This window comes from Chaetura pelagica, unplaced genomic scaffold (genome assembly GCF_000747805.2).
Source record: "Chaetura pelagica isolate M959 unplaced genomic scaffold, ChaPel_1.0 scaffold323, whole genome shotgun sequence".
Classification (NCBI taxonomy): domain Eukaryota; kingdom Metazoa; phylum Chordata; class Aves; order Apodiformes; family Apodidae; genus Chaetura; species Chaetura pelagica.
Window position 1 is genome coordinate 859404 of NW_009952640.1, and position 18871 is coordinate 878274.

Here is an 18871-nt window from a genome sequence, read left to right on the forward strand (position 1 = left end):
ATGCAGAAGGGGATGAGCAACCATCCAGTCTATCATGCAGGATTTCATCTTGTCTTCACTGATCTCAGCTGAGGTGAACAGTTGACTAGAGGAGCCTACTCAACAAGCTATACCCGTTTTCCCTGTGACAAGGTTTGACATGGTACTTGCTGGATACACAATCTCCAGTTAAAGGGGCTCCCAGGCTTGATGGACAATTTCTTTTAGGATAAACATCCTTTCAACATTTTGTTTTCTTTGGAAAATTCTGGTAAGTTTATATCTAGAAGCTCAGCTTATATAACAGGAAATCACATATAATGCAGTGTAAGTAAAACTTTCGTGTAAGAATACAGCAATTCCACTATGACACACAATTCAGCCATCTCTATCATATGGTAGATTAGACAGTGTGGGTTGTCAGTCTGTGCTTTACATGTGGTAACTCCAGTAAAAGCCATGAGCATAGCACTTGCTCATTCACACTGCCTCCCAAGTGCTGCTCACATTAATATTTAAGTTTCAAGTTTACTCACTCAAAAAAATAATAAAAAATCCTACTATATTTAATCACTATGCGTTCCCTTGTGGCCTCTTTTGTAATTGCTCTGCTTACTCTGAGATCTTCCCTATTTAGTTGAGTAATCTGATAGTACTCTAATTAGCAAATCCTGTTTTCAACTCCATATAGTGAACTCCTCTGTCAACCTGTATGAGCAGTAATTCATTGCTTTTGCTATCAGAGTGAAACTTTAAATTATGCAAGTGTAGAGAATGAGGATCTGCTACAGAAATGAACACTCAATTCGTACACCAAGTTGTTAAAAAAACCCAACCAAAAAAAACAACTACAAAAAAATCACTCTGTTTCATAAACTCCAAAATAAAATTATGCTACCTTTTGCATGACCTGAAGTAGAAGCTGAGGGGACTTTATGGAAAACACTATTTTTAGGTCTTGTGGGAATGCAGCTCTGCATGTTGTTCAAACAGCTACTTCACTATGCATCCCACCACCTTTACCACAGCATAAGTGAAAGCTACCCCCATGCAAGGAGCAGAGATCTGCAGTGCATTAGACACTGGCCTTTCCCACAGAAGGCTTCAAATCTTTCTGTACTAGAAAATGAAAACATAACATAGCCCTAAGAGAAGACAAACAAACTGTGAAGGCAGATGTTCAAAACGGTGGTGGTGTAACTCAGCTTTAGCCTGCTAAATCCTGGAGGACTCCTTATGATCTACATATTTCAGACCTGGAAATCATCAGTGTATCACATATAATAGTACGTGTACACATACTCCTATCTGATTTACAGATTCAAAGTGACCCCAAACCTTAACTGTATCTTAAAATGGAATTATAAAGAAAATCATAGTTTCAGAAGTAATACTGTAAAGCCACTACCTGTCCATAGCATCAAATTAATCTATGGTGCAGTTACTGCAGACCCAAGTGTCTTTGTGGATTCTAGAATAGTTTTTGCTTGATGTTCTATCTGGCAATTAGTAGTTAATTGTTGGTGAGGTTTTAAATCTGCTAACATTCAGATAAGGGCAGGCAGCCAGCACCACACTCAGTGAAGTTTTCCATCTGCCTGAGCTGTGCAGTATTATTAAGAACAGTGTTATTTCAACTGTGAAAAAAGTAGGAAAAAAAAAATACAAACACAAAAAGCACAACACACTTTTATTGTACAGATTTCAATGGCTCATTCATCTGGTAAAAATTTGTTAAATGGTTTGCCTTTCTTATGTTCAAGTCTTTAAAAAATAATTTAAAAAGAACAAATTTACATTGTTCCTTGACCTGATTATCTTTTCAAGCCTTCAATGTACACAGTTCCAAGTAAGAGACATCCCAGTGTCTGCTTCCTGAGAATAAGATCAGGAATGAAGATTTTAGTGTGCTGTCTCTGAGGCCCAATTCCACCACACTAGCACTGAGAGTGCACAGGAAGAGCTAATGAACATGAAAAAGAAAAAGGTTTACATTTCCCTTGAATTACAAAGCTCAGCTCAATAAGGGGTCCTCTGTGCCCTGGGAACCTAGGCTTCAGTTTAGCAAGTAGATGTGCAATTTTATTCAACCTTATCCTTTGATGAAGTACATCTCATTCGTAAGTCTCAAAACTCTTCAGAAAGAAAATCAGAATAAGTCTTTTTTTCACAGCTGAAGTTGTCTTGCCAAAGATCAGACACTGATCCCAGACTGACAGCTGGGATCCAAGTTGCTTGACTTCCAAGTAGTTCAGAACACAGTCTACCAAGCCACCCTGGCTTGTGTGAAACACTAGTTAGAGTGGTTTATATGTAGGGGAGACACTGACAAATATCCATACAGGCTAAGCAGATGGCCCATAGATGGGCTGCACTGCTACTGTGGTAGAAAAGCATTTTATTTCCTCTGGCCCTACCCCTTCTTGCACATAGAGTAAATGTATATGCTTATATTATTAAAACATGAGAGCACATTAGACTGAAGAAAAGATGCATAATTTATTTATCTTCAGCTGTGTTTTAGCATTCCCTCGGCTAGTAAGTAGCAATAAAAACGTAACATATATGCCATTTTTCTATGTCAAGCAAGAAGATGTATTTAGTAAAGTGAGGCAAGTTATAAAATAGAGCAACAAGGACTGTTTCCACTAAATGTATTGTACTTCAACAAGAACACACTTCTGTTCTTCTAAAATGACTGAATACTGTCGGTTTGAATGGGAGTTGCAGGGAGTTTCAGTAAAAGAATAATTAAAATTAAACTAAATTAAGAAATAAAAATAAATTATTGACTCATAGGTCTGTCAGTCTTATCAGAAGAAATGATTGCCTGTCCCTGTCCAGCTCCTGGATACAACCATGAATACAGGGACAGCCCACAGGAGGAAATAAGGGCAACAAAACACAAACGAAAGGATACACAAATAAAATCTGCCCATCAGGATTGGAAGCTCCCCAGGAAACCTGCTCATATTACCCCAAGCCAGTAGTTCAATTTCATAGCAAAGGTGTGGTTCAATCTGCAATGTGCCATTTCAGACCTGTGTCTGGCAAGTGCTCCCACATGACAATCTAAGGGTTCCACAGCTATTCTGCCCTCTACACCCACCTTGAGCTTCAGCAATCTGAACAATAAGCCTTGAGGACCTTGCAGGGTTAAAAAGGCAAGACATTTTATGTGACAGCAACAACAGAACAACAAGCCACCTGGCATTTGTGCCTAAGCCCTATTTTAAGGATGCTAGGCAGCAACACAGATACAGCTGCTGCTGCCTACTCAAAGCAGTTTACAGTTTGAACCTGAATGTTAGACAAGCCATACAAAGCCTGAACTATCAACCTGCATTTTGTATTTTCATGACATTCACCCACCTGTATACTCTGACCACAGCAGAGGCACCTCTCAACTTCCTATTTCAGTGACCTGTCCTCAACTAGCCAGTTAGTGAGGTTTCACATTAAGGGAAGTTTACTTTCTACTCTAACCAGCATTATTTCTCTACATATTCATCATATCTGCCAGACAACTTACACATTCAGTTTTGTCCCATGTATGTCCCAGAAAAGATCAGGATATAAGGTATGTTTCACATGACAGATCATCAATTAGAAGTGAACTTTAAACATCCATAAAGCTCAAAAACAGACTAAAAAATCAAGCAAGAGGAAAATATTTGTAGCCTGGATTTAAGAGCTCCACAGCACTTTAGACACCTAAATGAGCAATTCTACAGCTTATATAAATGTTAATCAGATACAGAATTCAAAGGCTCTGCTCTGCATCTAAAACATGTTATAGTTCAGAGCTTGTATTCTTAGATAGGTACAACCTACATTCTTTTACTAGACCAGAGCTAAGATTCAGGGCAAAAATAAACATGAAAGCAACAGAGAAGATCCTCCAGGGGGACAGGGGGGAGGGGAGGGAGGGGCAGAGGCGGGAAATATTATCCCATCTTATTTCTGTAGAAATCTGGCAGTCATGAGTTACTGTTTCTATGCTGCTGCTGAGGGAGACAACTGCAGACTTTGAAAACAGGGGCCCTGAGACCATTTCACTCTTCAGGCTTTAGCTTATCTGGTGCAAGAGGCAAAAAGGGGAAATACATTTGTTCTCTCAGACCACATTCTCGTTTATAGCCAACCTATATACTAGCCACACTAGCCATTTTTCTCTGGGAACCTATAAGCACGAATAGTTACCGACACAAAAATCAGTTCTCCAACGTAAAGCACATCCAAAGGCACCTAGTGCTTATGCAAATTACTTCACACAGCACCTACTCTGACATGCATTCCTCCATACAGCTTTCTCCTACTACAACTCCAGCAGATATTATTTTTTACCACATCTCTGAAGACAAAAAAAACCCAAAATGCATTGTTGATAGCATTGGTCCTTCATGTGTGTCTAACCTGCAAGCACAGAAGCTTCCTCTTGCAGCCTCCTCCAGCTCAAAGTCCCACTGTGTTCTAAAAGCTTAATTTAATCTTTCCTGCTGCCTAGAGAGAACTAGTTGAAGCCTAGTTCTTGTCTGAACTCCGCAGAAGTCAGACAGAGGATGACTTACCTGTTTTATCTTATCTGCTCAAATGTGCAATCACTTCCTTGACCTTCTTATACAGCCATGCAGTAAGTGATACACAAGTGAATACAGGAGATCTACACAAAACATTCATAAAAGACAATACAGGCATTTTCCTAGTTCCCTACAATCATAATTGAGCTTCCTCTGGGCAGCTGTGTATCTCTAGTGAGGCTGATTTACAGCTGGGAAAGTAGAAAAGCAGAACTTGCTCCTTCTACATGTGTGATAAAATCTGAATCAAGTGATGCACTAGTACAGTTCCTCAGCAATTAATCTCCTCAATGTTCAAAACTAAACTAAAGCATGTTTTCATGTTCAGACTGTTGTATTGTTTTCATTCTGCTTCTCTTTGGAAGAACTGCAGCTTCACACATTGCTGGATTTTTGTTTGAAAGACCACAAGAGGGTTAAACTAATTTAAGGTGAATACATTTCTCAAGGTAGAAGTTATTGTACTTCTGCAGCCAGGGGGAATTTGATGGGAAAATAAAATTCTTTTTGAATTTTGACCATGAGAAAACAGAAAAATGTTAGCTGAAGATTAACTTGAAGAAAAGCAATCTGTGCCTTTACACTTAGATTAATTGTGAGTTTAATGCAGTCAGATTTGCAGAAAAAACAAGCTGGATGCACCACATCAGTTAAGCACAAGACATTTGCACATAAAACGTTAATTTTCAAAAGTAAATAGAAGTCAAAGAAGCAATGCAAGAAAAAGGCTAAGAATAAAACCTAACAGTGGTTTCCAGGCTATATCAGTTCTATAAATGCCCAATTTTTATAGCCTAAGCTTCCCCCTTTCTTGTCCCCACTACTGGCGGATAGGAGGGAAACACAGAAACAAAGCACCAGTGCTCCTTCTTAATGTGCCACTACTAAAGACAGTTTCTTTAGAAAGCCAAGGACCCTGCATGGAAGCAGAGGGACAAGAGAGTGCTGGCTGATGCAAGCACCACACCTCTCACTGCAAGGGGTGCAGCCTTCAGCCCTACAGATATCAGTGGCAGCAAATGGGTCTTCTCTCTGCTGCCTGGCTGTTTGCTCACATATTTTCCATAGCTTTTATGGAGGAACCTTGCATTTTGCTTGCCATCTTCCCTGCTCATCCATATCTCCCCTTTCCCCTTTTATTTGCTTCCCTTAACTTGTCCTTCTTACCATCACACAGTTCATGGGACACACTCCTCATATGTGGGGTGCCTGAGTCTTACCCAGTACTGCTCAGCCACTTGACTAGATGCTGTGTCTGTTTGAGACTATCCAGGGCACTATATAAGGCACAGCCTTCCTACACAGTGTCCCTGTCACATCAAATAGGGCTGTTTAAGCCTACTGAAACATTCTAATGTCTTTTCAATATCTGAAGGTGCTCCAAGCTCTATCCAAGCCACAGGAGCACACTTACTGCAAAGAGAGCATCACTAGCAGTACTGCTTGGAACAAAGTTTCCTTGCAAATTTCAGAAAAATGGAAAATTTAAAAATTGACAGTCCAAACAAGCTGTGATATTTATTCTTTTACTTCCTTGCACCCTCCCTGGCATAGCAGTGGTACGACCCTCTTTGAGCAGGAATACACACCTCATAAACCCAGCTGCAAAAACACAAATCTATAACAATATTTCAGAACTAAGCTTTTCAATACTCACCCAAGGTGTTAGTTGCAAAGTTTTTTTCGAGTCCATCTTCAGTTAATTCTCTGCTATTCACCATACATCCTGCATTGTTGATCTGTAAGAAAACTCCTGTTAATAATCTACACAAATATCTACAAACAAAACCACACATACAAGCAATTCATGCTAGCTTGCTGTTTTCTGACACTGTAACAAAAAGGTACAAATTGTTTCAATAAACCATGCTATTCATTACTCTGTCACTGATCATAAAAGTTCTTCACAACAAAAAGGTTCTTCAGAGAAATGGTTCACCACAGATATACTACACTAAGAGCCTTCCTAAATATTTTTAAACCATTTTCTCACAGAAAATAATATTCTAGCTGTAGAGCACATACTAGAACATACATATGCATTGCAGTTTTAGTCTCATCTGAGAACACACCAATCCTGCATCATCTGAGCTATGTGGTGATGTACTCTCTGTTAAGAGATCTCTGTATCAGAGAAAAGGCACTAAGGGAAGCTGTTCGACACACAGGAGAATAGGCTGCAGGCACCCCTACCCTCAGCAAATTAAATTAATTAGCTCCAATCAGCAGCAGTTTAGCCAGATCAGTATGTTAGCCCTGAGAAGAGCAGAGCTAACCAGCAGGGGAATGTCACACTGGCTTTGGCTGCATGGACCTCAGTTTTTCTCTGCCTGGCAATCCAGCCCAGGAACCCCACTTGACTCACATGTACCACACAGTACTGACTGTAAAGTAAAACCTTGGGAATATCAAGAAGCTTCTTGTGTGTAGCCAGCACATTCTCGGACACACTTCCTTCTCTGCCTTACCTTCCAAAGGAAGCTTGAGCTTTTCTTTCCCACATTGAAAAGAGATCTGCACCTCCCTGCTCCTTCAACTGCCACTCCTCACAACGTGTTTTACCATTTCTATCAGAATTTCCTCACCTGCTGCTCCAGGTGCCTCAGTTTCATTAAAGCCCCCAGAGCAAATTTTCAGTGCTAAATGAAGAGGTGAGAGTTCTGAGCCCCTCACCATCCATGCAGTCTAACTGTTAGCTCAATCCCTGGCTCATTTTTAGACTGCTCTAGACTTTCTATAGAAGTTTAATCTTTAAGAGGGATCAGCTCGAAGCAAGTGTAATCTGCCCACAAGAGGAGGCATCAGTCCCTGCCATATTCAGTTTAGCTCAGAGACTACATGCTACAGACACACGATTTAAATATGCAAACTTACCAACACATTTAATTTATGTTCAGTTTTGAATTTTTCAGCAAACTTCCAGATTTCCTTGGGATTAGATATATCCACAATATGCAAGAAGATATTCTAAAGAGGAAAAAAAAAGTATTTTACAATCAACATGGAGAGTGAAGAGACCCTATTCACTGCTAAGGTCTGTCTAGGTGAAAAAGTAATTAAGCAGCATGCAGAAAGTATCTCCAGAACACAAGCAAAATAAAGTTAATATACACCACTGGACAATTTAATTCTAGTGCTTAAAACATTTTTAGCCACTTGATTCAGTTGCTTCTGAGCCATAGCTTTTTAATACTGAATTTATTAAGAGAGAGCCCTACTTAGATAAAGACAGGTGACAGACATAGCAGAGAACTAGAAAAATATTGCAAAGCTTGCAAAACTTATGTTTAAACAGTTCTTACAGCAGCTTCCTCTTTAACTGAAAGCAACTTTCAGTTAAAAAAAAAAAGCACTGCTCAAGGTCACAGCATCAGCTAACAATTTAGATTGGAAGGGACCTCTGGAGGCCACTTGGTTCCAACATCATTTCAAGGCAGGTAACAGATCAGGTTGTCCAGTGAAGTTTTATTTCCGAAGATGGAGATTCACCAGCCTCTCTGAGCACCCTGCTCCAGTGGTTGACCACCCTCATGGTGAAAAAAATAATTCCTAATATCTAGTCAATATTTTTCACTGAAGACCCCCAAGAGGAGCATGGCACTGCCTTCCCTACCCCCTCCCATCACATGGCTGTAGACTACAGCAAGACCCATCTTAGCCCACTCTTCTTAACACTGAGCAAAACCAGCCATCACAGCCTCTCCTTGCACATCATGTACACATCACGTGTTTCATCTCCCCAGTCACCTCAGTAGTCCTCCACTGGACTTGCTCCAGGACATCAATGACTTCCTTGTCCTGGGGAGCCTAAAACTGAACGTAAGACTCCTGCTGTGGTCTCACAAAGGCTTAGTAAAGAAAATGCACTTCCCTCAGTAAGCTGGCTACACTTGGCTTCACACGGTCTGGAGTGTGGTCTGTCTTCCTTGCCCCAAAGCGCACTGCTCACTCAGCGACAACTTGTCACCCTCAGGTCCTTTTCTGAAAAGCTGGCTTTCCAGCCAGCTAGTCCCAGCCTGTACTGTGCCATAGGGTTATTCCATCCCTGGGCAGGATTGTGCATCTGCTGTGAGTGACGTTCATGAAATTCATGTCAGCCCACCTCCTCACCTGTTAAATCCCTCTGAATAGCAGCCCTGCCCTCCAGCAATGCCCACACATCATTTAAAATCATCTGCAGTCTGACAAAGATAAGACTGCATTTCACTCCATCATCTGAGTTGTTAAAAGAGAGACATTAAACAGTTATTCCTCCTGTGTTGACTCATGGAGAAAGCCACTAAATAATGGTTGACAGATCAGCTTTGTACTGTTGATGGCTGCTTTCTGAGCCAAATTTTGCAGACAGTTTTCCACACAGCATGTCATCCACTATTTCAAATTACATCTCTCCAAACTGGCTACAGGGATACTAGGGCAGGCCACATAAAAAGCCTTGGCAAAGTTATGGAATGCAGCAAGCACTGCTCTCCGAAAATAAGGGTCATCTCATCACAGGCAGTGATCAGGACAGCCAGGCTAGGTTTGCCCATGATAAACCCACATTGCTTTTAATCAATCCCTTTCCTATGCTTCATGGCTTCTGAAAAGAATTTGCTCCACATTTTTCCTGGGGAGCAAGGTGAGGCTGACTGGCCTGTAGTTCCCCAAATCCTGCTTGCCTTGTTTGAAGATGCCTTCTTACAATTAACAGGAAGCACCTCCTGCTTTGAGAAAGTTTTCCTTCAAGATCAACCAGGTTTACCATGACCTTTTGCTCTCTGTGGCTGTCTCCCATGTTTGCCAACCAGGTCCATAAAAAAAAAGACAAAAACTGCTTTTCTAAAACCAAAGACTGTAATTCTATTTACTCATCCTTCTCACCTGTCTCAATCTTAAATTCCAGAGTCTTGTGGCCACTTCCATCAAGGCAACTATTCAAGATTATTCAAACAATTTACAGCAGCAGAGATCACCCCTAGCTAGCTTGACCAGTGTTGATACCAACAAATGGTTCTCAAGGATCTCCAGAAATCTCCTGGATTGTTTATGCCCTGCTGTGTTGACAGCAGGTATCAGGGTGGTTCAAGTGTGCTATGAGTACCACCACCTGTGACCATGCAGCCTGTACAGGCATCTACAAGCATGTACAGGCATCTGTACAATCTTGCACCTTCCCTGGCATAGCAATGGGATTACCCTCTTTGAGCAGGAATACACACATAATGAATCCAGCTGTAAAAACACGTATCTTTATTTGTCAGGCATTTTTCCTTTCACTGGAAGGATTTAGGAGAGTGCTACTTGGGAACTCATGTTCTTCACCCTCTGTAAGCACACTTGATGAACTCAAGGTCACCCTCACAATGCCATTGGTGCCCATGTGGTTTGGCAACAAGTACAAGTCTGAGGTCAAAACAAGCCCTAGATTTGAGTCCTCAGCAAGTGACAAACCTCCAAGACATCAAGCCAAGACTGCAGATGGGTGCCTCCATGCCCCCAAGGAGGGAGCCTCCAGCCATTATCACCCACCATATCCTCCCAGTGGCAACAACAGTTCAGGCTCATCTATCTCCAACACCTCCCCTGACAGAGTTTGTTCTTCCTCATCTGTTACCATGGCACTATACCTATCCTATAAATGCACATCTGTAGGCAGAACAGGAGCCTGCCTTCTGTTGCCAGCAGTCACAAGCTTCCATTCCTCCTCATCTCAGGAGTCTCTATCCATCACTTATTCAAGCATAGCTTCTAGATGTCCCTCCTTATACATAACGTGGGGTTTGTGATCTGTTCTGCAAAGACCCTGACAATCTCCTGCTTCTGTTCCCTGCTATTATGCAGCCTGCTCATCTTCTGCTGTCACTTCACCTGGCAACCCAGCACCTAGGCCACAGCAGAACGCAACTGATGAGGTCACCATCATGCTCTGCCCGAGGCTCAGCAAAAAGTACCAATCACTCCCTGCAACCCAATATCAGCCACATCATTCCTCTGGAGCTCTATCTGGGCCAACCTTCCTGTGCCAAGCACATGCTTTCCAACCAGGGCAGGAGAGGATGCTTCCAGGTGCATCACTGCATCCACTCTAGCTGCCTCTGAGTGTCAAGTGCCTTCTTCACCCCCTTACATGCCAACTGCTGCATTAACTGCTAAATCCTTGTTAGCCACTCCATGTCACAACAGTCTTGCAATGTTTTGAAATATTATGGCCAGGAATGTGGATGCAATAGAATATTTTTTTTTAAAAAAAAAAAAAAGGAGAAGCTTGACAGAGAGCAAAAGTTCTAATTTTCTAAACCTCTAAAGCTAGAAATATTACCTCTATCCAAAACATCAAAACCCTTTTACTGTTTGTTACGGGCAATTTTCTTGCTTTTTGCAGATTTTTGTTCCAGCTAGTACAAGCACAGTGGCATTTATCAGCATAGAAAAGGATGTCAACTCCTACTCCTCTTCTAGATAGCACTTAGTCTCAAAGACACACCACAGATAGTCTTATGATGTATCTCAGGAAAAGGCAGTTCTAAAATAATTATGCAGAGGATTTTTCTCATGCAAAACAACATATAATCATTAAAGGACCTCCTCTCTTTCCAAGTTGTTTCTTTAAATGCTCATTATACAAGCAAATTAGATAAGTGAAGAAGCTGAGAAAATTATAAAGGCATTATTCCCTGCCTATAATTCTGCTTCCCTGCAGTTAAAAAACACATGACTTCTTCTGCCTAGCCATTGGATTTCAGCTCCTTAGTTGAGTTAGGTCAGAATTTTCTCATTGTCATGTTCATTTCTAGCCAAAAACTTGACACTGCTCTACTGTTTCTAAGTGGATACTCTCTAAAAGCTTTCTACTTTTAAAGCTACTAACATTATCTACTGGAACATAAGCGCTGAAGGTTTTTGGGCAGATGTTTGTCCTGATTTGTCCTGGAGCCAGGACAGAATCAATTTTCTTTTTAGTAATTTTACTTTCCAATTAAGTCTCTTCTAAGTAACTGCACTTTCTGAAATTAACAGCATGTTTTTTAGTCAGTGTCTGTTTCTAGGACTGATAACAACCAATGTTCATAGTTATTGCTGAAGAATGCTATGCAGAAACAAGGTCACTGCTTGATTCTGCTGAACTTCTCCTGTGCTAGAAACAAAAGGGAAGAAATGGGGTTACACCTGCAACCCTCCTGTGGGGAGGAACAGACCTGAGAGGTGACCCAAAACTGACCAAACTAAGTATTCCATTGCATACACATCATACCGGGTATAAATCTGAGGGATCATAAGGATCCACAGCCAGCATCCTGGGAGGACTCTGTTCTGTCTCTTCTTACTTTTGATCCCAACCGCTGTATTCCCGAATCTGTGCGTTCCTGCATTCAGCTCTCATCTGCCACTGAGTACAGGAGTCCAGTCTGGGACTTTCCCAGAGCCTACCCTGCAGCATGGGTGGTGATGTGAGCATTACTGGGGGGAGGGTGATATTTGTTTTCTATATTTTTGTATATATCTCATTATTTTCTTCTTCATCATTATTGCTTTCATTAAAGCTGTATAGGGTTTCCAACCCGTAAGTCTTTCTCCCTTATTCTCATTCCTTTCCCTTTCTGGGAAGGGAGAGGGCATAATAGAGAACATCTATCATTGGTTTAATTGCTGGCCCAGCATTAAACCTTGACAATGTTCAATATTACAAGTGATTTCAGAGACAGAAAAAGACCTAAATCAACACTTACTGGCTGAAGACTGCCACATTGGCTCAGGAAAAGGACCCACAAGCCTGTTCCCTATAAAAGTCCTTAATGGCAGCAAATTTTCAAAGTGAGACTTAATCTCCATTACTAGATGTGCTTTAACAGATTAGCAGAACTTTCCAGTTCCCAAGTCTAGCTGCAGGTGCCTGCCAGATATTAACTCCACTGTGGCACTGAACTCTGCCATGCATTGCTGTGGAAGATGGAAAAACTCTTTGGTGTGTTATACTACAGGATCTTTGTCCAGATGACCAGGAAGAGCAAGTTAAGTCTGGATACAACTTGTCAAGTTGCAGATAAAGCATTGTATTATCTCACTGGATTGCTTCTGAATTAGTACTTATAAAGAAAGATGTTCTTGTGGGCTTATTAAAATGACTCTTCCCAATGCAGTCACAGGTCCCACAGGGCTTCTTGTACAGCTTGTCTAACACTTCTCTGAATGTTGCTTTCTATACAAGTGTCCTGTCCCCAGGGTCACAAAAAAGTTCTGCAGTGCTCACACACTCTTGCATGACCAGAGAAACAACAGGTTTGCAGCCTAGCAAAAAATGGGAGTGCAGTGACTCTGCCATTTTAGAGGAAGAACATTACTTGCCTCAAACTTTTTTTTTTTTTTTCCCCTCACCAAATGATATAAAACAGAACATGAAGGAACCTTCAGAGGTCATCAAACTCATGTCTCTTTCCTGGCTGTCTGACTGCTGTTAGAAAAGGAGGTAACACAGATAATCACTAGTCTTACTATAGCCATGGGATTACACAGTTATAGACACCTGGAAAGTATTCATTTCTACAGAAGGCCTGATCTAATCCACCTCCGTTAAAGAACTGAAGTGTAATGTTGCTTGTGTCACACTAGGGAGCTGAAACCAAAGAGCAGAAATGTAGTCAATACAGTATCTCTAACCATAAAAAATCTTCAGAATTTTTGATCCACGTTAAAAACTATTACTGAAATCAAAATACTGTGTTCAAGAGCCAAGTCACTATTTAAAATGAGGACAGCTCACAATCCAAGTGCTGGGGGTTAACCCCAGTAGACAGTTAAGCCCCACACAACAGCTCATTCACTCACCATCCAGTGGGATGGCAGAGAGAACTGGAAGGGTAAACCAGACAAAACTTGTGGATTGACAGAAAGACAATTTAATAAGTGAAACAGAGCTGCGTGTGCAAACAAAGCATAATAAGGAATTTATTCACTACTTCTCATCATCAGCCAGATGTTTAGCAGCTCCTAGGAAAGGAAGGTTTTATCACATGCAACAGTGATTTCAAAAGTCAAGCACCAAAACTGTGAATGCTGCTTCCTCCTTCTTCCCCCAGCTTTTATTTCTGAGCACAACATCATATGGTATGGGATATCCTTTGAGTCAGCTGTCCCAGTGTGTCCCCTCCCAACTTCTTACACACTCCCAGCCTGCTTGCTGATGGGTGCACTGTGAGAACCAGAAAAGGCCTTGATGCTGTGCTGTTCAGCAGTAACTAGAACATGGGTTGTCAATGCTGTCTTGGTCACAAATCTAAAACATAGCACTGCAGGAGCTGCTATGAAGAAAAGTAACTCCAACAGCCAAAATCATTACACTAAGACAGAAAGACAATGATTATACTTCTTCATAAGCACACCCTCCTGAATAATTACCAAAAGCAACAGCAACAGCTACAGGGATATACTACAGAATGAGGGAAAAAAAAAATTAGCAGAAGGAAGGAGGTAAAGAAGAGATATTGTCAGAAAAGGAAATGGAAAAGTCTGTAGAGCATGGAACTAGGACCACACACAGGACTTCACAGAACAGCTAATGTCAGCAAATCAAGAGCATGTTATTCAGACACATAAAACCTTCAACTCCAATGCTGTAAACTCATAAATGCTGTTGTAAGAGTGTTGCAATGCATTAACTTTTAAAAGCCTCAGCCACATAGATAGGAATAGTAAGTAGGACATCACAAAATGTATCAACAACAAATGTTAAATAAAACAGCAAGCAGCTGATAAATGTTTTTAATCACAGAAAACATCACCTAGTGAAATTAAATCACTTCAAGACATTTCTATGTCCGTATGAAGCTAATGTTAAAAACACAACGGCAAAATTACGTAACAGAATAACCCAAGGCCTTTGAGGTCTTTATATATTAACAATCTTTCTAAGAGTAAACAAGATTGGAAAACAATTCACCTGATTGCCCGTTTCTGACACTATTTCTCCTTTGGCGACCTCAGCTCGTTCCTTATTTCGGCAAACCAGATGAACCGTGCCACCTGGTGGATTTTGACAAAAAAAACACATTTGAGAACTAATTGCTAGATGGAGGGGAGCCGGCAGGGTAGGCATCAGCAAAGAGGGAGGGCCTGAAAGTGAAACAAATGAAACAAAAAACCTTTTGTGATTGCATTCCAGTTTTTGGGAAATCCACAGCCCGCTAGAAGCACTAGCAATACTGGTCAGATGGTCACCAAAATATCATGGGAGCTTCCCAGCAGGCAGAATGTTCCTGAGCTGTGCACAGCCAACAGACCCACTTCTCTGTTGCAAAGAGCTGAGCAGTGACTTTTCATCAATGCTGCTCCACAGGTCTGCCGAGCTCTCAGGGCTCACATGACACTTGCTGTTGAGCTGGGAGCTGATGAGGGCCACAGCACCTCATAGCAGTCCCAGGTCCACTAGCCTTGGGCTATTCTCAGGGGCAAATTGCCCCCAAAAGGCATTGATCCAGTAGTACCATCAGGCAGATCAGACATGCCAAGAATCCCAGCAGGGTCTGTCAAAAGACTGAGGTGAAGGTACTTCACACAAAAGGTTTAGGACACAAAAAGTGGAAATAACAAAAAAACCTCAGAGACTTCTGCTTAGTTCTGGTCCCAATGAAGGCAAGCAGGAAGAAGAAAGTATCACACTGCAACTGGGTCATCACATAAAGCTGCATTTATAGATAAGGCCACTGCATTCTAGGAACTCTCTGCTCAACTCATTTTTGGTCAAGTCTGCATGTCATGTTTAGTGTTGATAAAATCATAGAATTATCCTGGTTGGAAGGGACCTTGAAGATCATCAAGTCCAACCATAACCTAAATCCACCAACCATAACCTAATTTACCTGTTCAGTGCTTAAATCATGTTGCTAAGCACGGTGTCTACATTCCTCTTAAATACTTCCAGGGATGGTGACTCCATCACCTCCCTGGGCAGCCTGTTCCACTGTCCAGCCACTCTTTCGGCAAAGAGATTCTTTCTAAATACCAGAGCTATACTGGAAATTGAAGCTAAGGCATCTGTATCATAAATGCTTCCTTTGGAATATGCCCTAGAAAATTCAGTAAATGTCTTTTAACAACACAGGTGACTAGAATTGCTGCATAAAAAAAAAAAAAAAAAAAAAAAAGCGAGATACAGACTTGCCACTTCTCAACAGTGGGAGTTATGACAAAGACCATGGCCACATATTGCAGCTTAGAAGGCTCTGGTCAGGCATCAAGGGACCTCTACAGGTCTCTTCCAACCCACTTTCCTATGAAAGGAATAAGCAGGGCAAGGATCCACTCAAAGACTTACCATGACCTCGTAAGTTGGCAACAGTAAAGTGAGCCTTCAAAAAGAGGTCTTAAGGCATAATTTTTTCTTATTGTTATGCTTCCTATTCTCTCATAATTACAAGTAATGTGTTAATCTCAGACATAGGAGTACCTGCACTCTTCACTTTTATCTATTGTTAAAGGGCTTGCTAACAGTCCACCATGAGAAGGCTCAAGCAATGTAACCCATGTAAGAAAAACAAGGGTGCCAGGTCACTCTGGTACTGCTCAGAACTCAAATGCAAGGCACCAAGTCTACCCTAGAGATAGAGCAGCCACACACTGCACAGCCCAGTATGAGGTCTGATAACAGTACTTTTTGTCTACGAGAGGGGTTTTTCCACTGAGCACCATTACAGCAAGTGTACTTGGCATGCAGCTGGTGCAGGTAATGCCTCAAGGTTCTTCTGACATTTTCTAACAGGGTCTGATTCCTCCACTGCACTGTCAGAGTTTTTATCAAGTGCACAACTGCAGTGGAAAACTCCCGAATCTAGGATAATAATACAAATGACACTACCAATGTTTAATAAAGTTTCATTAGGGGTCTGGAACACTTGCCTTACAAGGAAAGGCTAAAAAACCTGGGGCTTTTCAGTCTAGAGAGGAGAAGACTGAGGGGGGACCTAATTAGTGTCTATAAATACACGAGGGCTGGGTGTCAAGAAGTCAAGGACAACCTCTTTTCACTCGTGTCCTGTGATAGGATGAGAGGCAATGGACTCAACCCCGAGCACAGGAAGTTCCACCTCAACATGAGGAAGAACTTCACTGTGACGTCTACAGAGCACTGGAACAGGCTGCCCAGAGAGGTTGGGGAGTCTCCTTCTCCGGACTTTCTTTCAAGACCTGTCTGGATGCCTTTCTGAATGATCTGCCCTAGTTGGCATGTGGTTTTTTGTTTGGGTTTTGTTTGTTTGTTTTTGTCCTGCTCTGGAAGGAAGGGTTGGACTTGATCTTCAGAGGTCCCTTCCAGCCCCTAATATTCTGTGATTCTGTAATTCATCTTCACACATATGCCTTGCATGGAAGAAACCATGAATGGACAGGCACTAAATATATATATATCTCTCACAATGAAAGATAAGTCTTTGCCCCGGCAAAGCAGATTCCATGAGAGAGAAATGACAATCAGAAAGAGCAGTGTCCAGTGCTCACCTCTCTGGATGTTCTCACAGTGATTGCAGGCTTCACTGCAAAAGAGGGCTTTAATTACAGATCTTAGGGCAATTAAGGATGCGCATTTGCAGATATTTAAGGAGCTTTTCCCAAAACACAGGGGACAGCACAAGTAATGTGTGCAGGTACAAGCTAATGACATGGAGGAAGTAGCTGGCCTTCAAGCTGATCAGGAACATTCTCATTGTCTACAGTGGAAAGCATCAAACACAAATAAAGGTGGCTTTTAAGGGGCTTGAATATGAACTTTTCTCTTGCTTTTAAGGAGATGGAACTTTTGATGTGACCTATGGACTAGGAAAGGGGTTTAAATATATTTTCCATGGTAAAGTTTGAAATTATTTTAACTTAAACAACACTTTGGAATTTTCAGAGTGGTTAGGAGAAGACTGCAACAAACATGCATCACAAGAAAAGCCCACATCTGCAAAATCCATAGGAGACTGACTCAGAGAAAACATGAACTTGGGCTAAAAAAAATGTTCATCGAGACCATCGCTATTTAAAAAAAATCTGAAGTGCTTGAAGGTAAAGCCAATGTAGCTTGGTTATTCTTTTGCTGAATCTGAATTCCTTACCTTCTTGTCATGGTGTACTTAAAGAGATTCAACTAGAAGCCACAGCTCCAATGGCTGACGTTGACTTTCAGAGTGACAAGTGCAAGAACAGGATCAGGAAGACATTTTTAAGTTATTTTAACTTCGTACGCACAGCACTGCCCACTCTGGATACGAAGACAAGCAGCTTGAGCCCAAAGTTGTTCATTGAGTTCCAAATACTAGACACAGTGACCAAGCCCTATTCAGACCTGGTCAACTTGACAGCTTTCAAATCCTGGCAGGCATGTCTGACTGCAAGCAGAACAGCCACCAGACAAAGCAATACCTACCTTAGGCTGCAACACGCAATGGCAGCAGTGGGAACCTGAAATCAGTCACATATTGGCACTTGATGGGGATCTTTAACCCAAAGACTCTCTCATGCTAATAATTTTGAGTTTCTTTAATTTAAACAAGTCCCCACTTTCCTTCGTAAGATAGTTATGAAACCTAAACAGGCAAAGAAAGAGCAAAAAGCTGCAAGCTCCTCTCTTCTATTCTACACGGCAAAACTCCTATCACTCTTGCACAACAGAAATTATTTTGTCAACTCTGAAAGGGATTAGGTTTATCCTTCAAGAGTAGGTAGTTCTAGTCCATACTATCTCCTTGCTCACAGGAAGCAACAGAAAAAATGGTTGCACGTAATCAGTTAAAAAGCACAAACTTCAGGTTATTGTCATCAAGAAAAAGCACAACGATGTTGCTTCTTTTACACTCTCCCATCTCAGCTTAGCAAAGCCAGTTGTTTTCTTCCATCACAGGACCGTTTTGCAAGTTCTTCAAAACAGTTCAAATGCAACCGGGCTGCTACCTGTGCCAGATCAGCCTTGAACACACCTCAACCAGTCACCAACACCTTTAGATGCCAGTCTAACACAGATTTTGGTAAACGAGCACTTGAAAAACACTCCACAAATCCTCTCAACTTATTTTGCTTCATTATTCCAGTTCCCATAGCGCTGATCCTGCTCAAACCCCTGCAAAATAACACTCCTGACCCCTCCTCCCGGGGAGCTGGGCCTCGGGGTTTCCCCCGGGAGGCCGAACCCGCCTCCCGACCCCTCCGAGCCGCTCCCGCTCACCCCTCCTGGCGATGCCCGTGGCCGCGGCCTTGCCGATGCCGCTGTTGGCTCCAGTCACCAGGAAGGACCTCCCGGCCACGCTCACCTCCACGTCCCCGGGGTCGAAGCGCTGGGACGCGGCCTCGTAGCCGCTCCTGCA

General features: G+C 41.9%; 1 protein-coding gene across 1 annotated transcript in view; it reads right to left on the minus strand.

Annotated features, from left to right (window-relative positions):
* Positions 1 to 18871, minus strand: part of DHRS12 (dehydrogenase/reductase (SDR family) member 12) — a gene marked incomplete at its 5' end in the record, with an annotated part of 41179 nt that overhangs the window by 9988 nt on the left and 12320 nt on the right. The window contains 4 exons of the mRNA XM_009993750.1: positions 6217 to 6298; positions 7434 to 7526; positions 14476 to 14558; positions 18733 to 18866. Of these exons, the coding sequence (XP_009992052.1) occupies positions 6217 to 6298; positions 7434 to 7526; positions 14476 to 14558; positions 18733 to 18866 (392 nt within the window). The remainder of the gene's footprint in view (positions 1 to 6216; positions 6299 to 7433; positions 7527 to 14475; positions 14559 to 18732; positions 18867 to 18871) is intronic.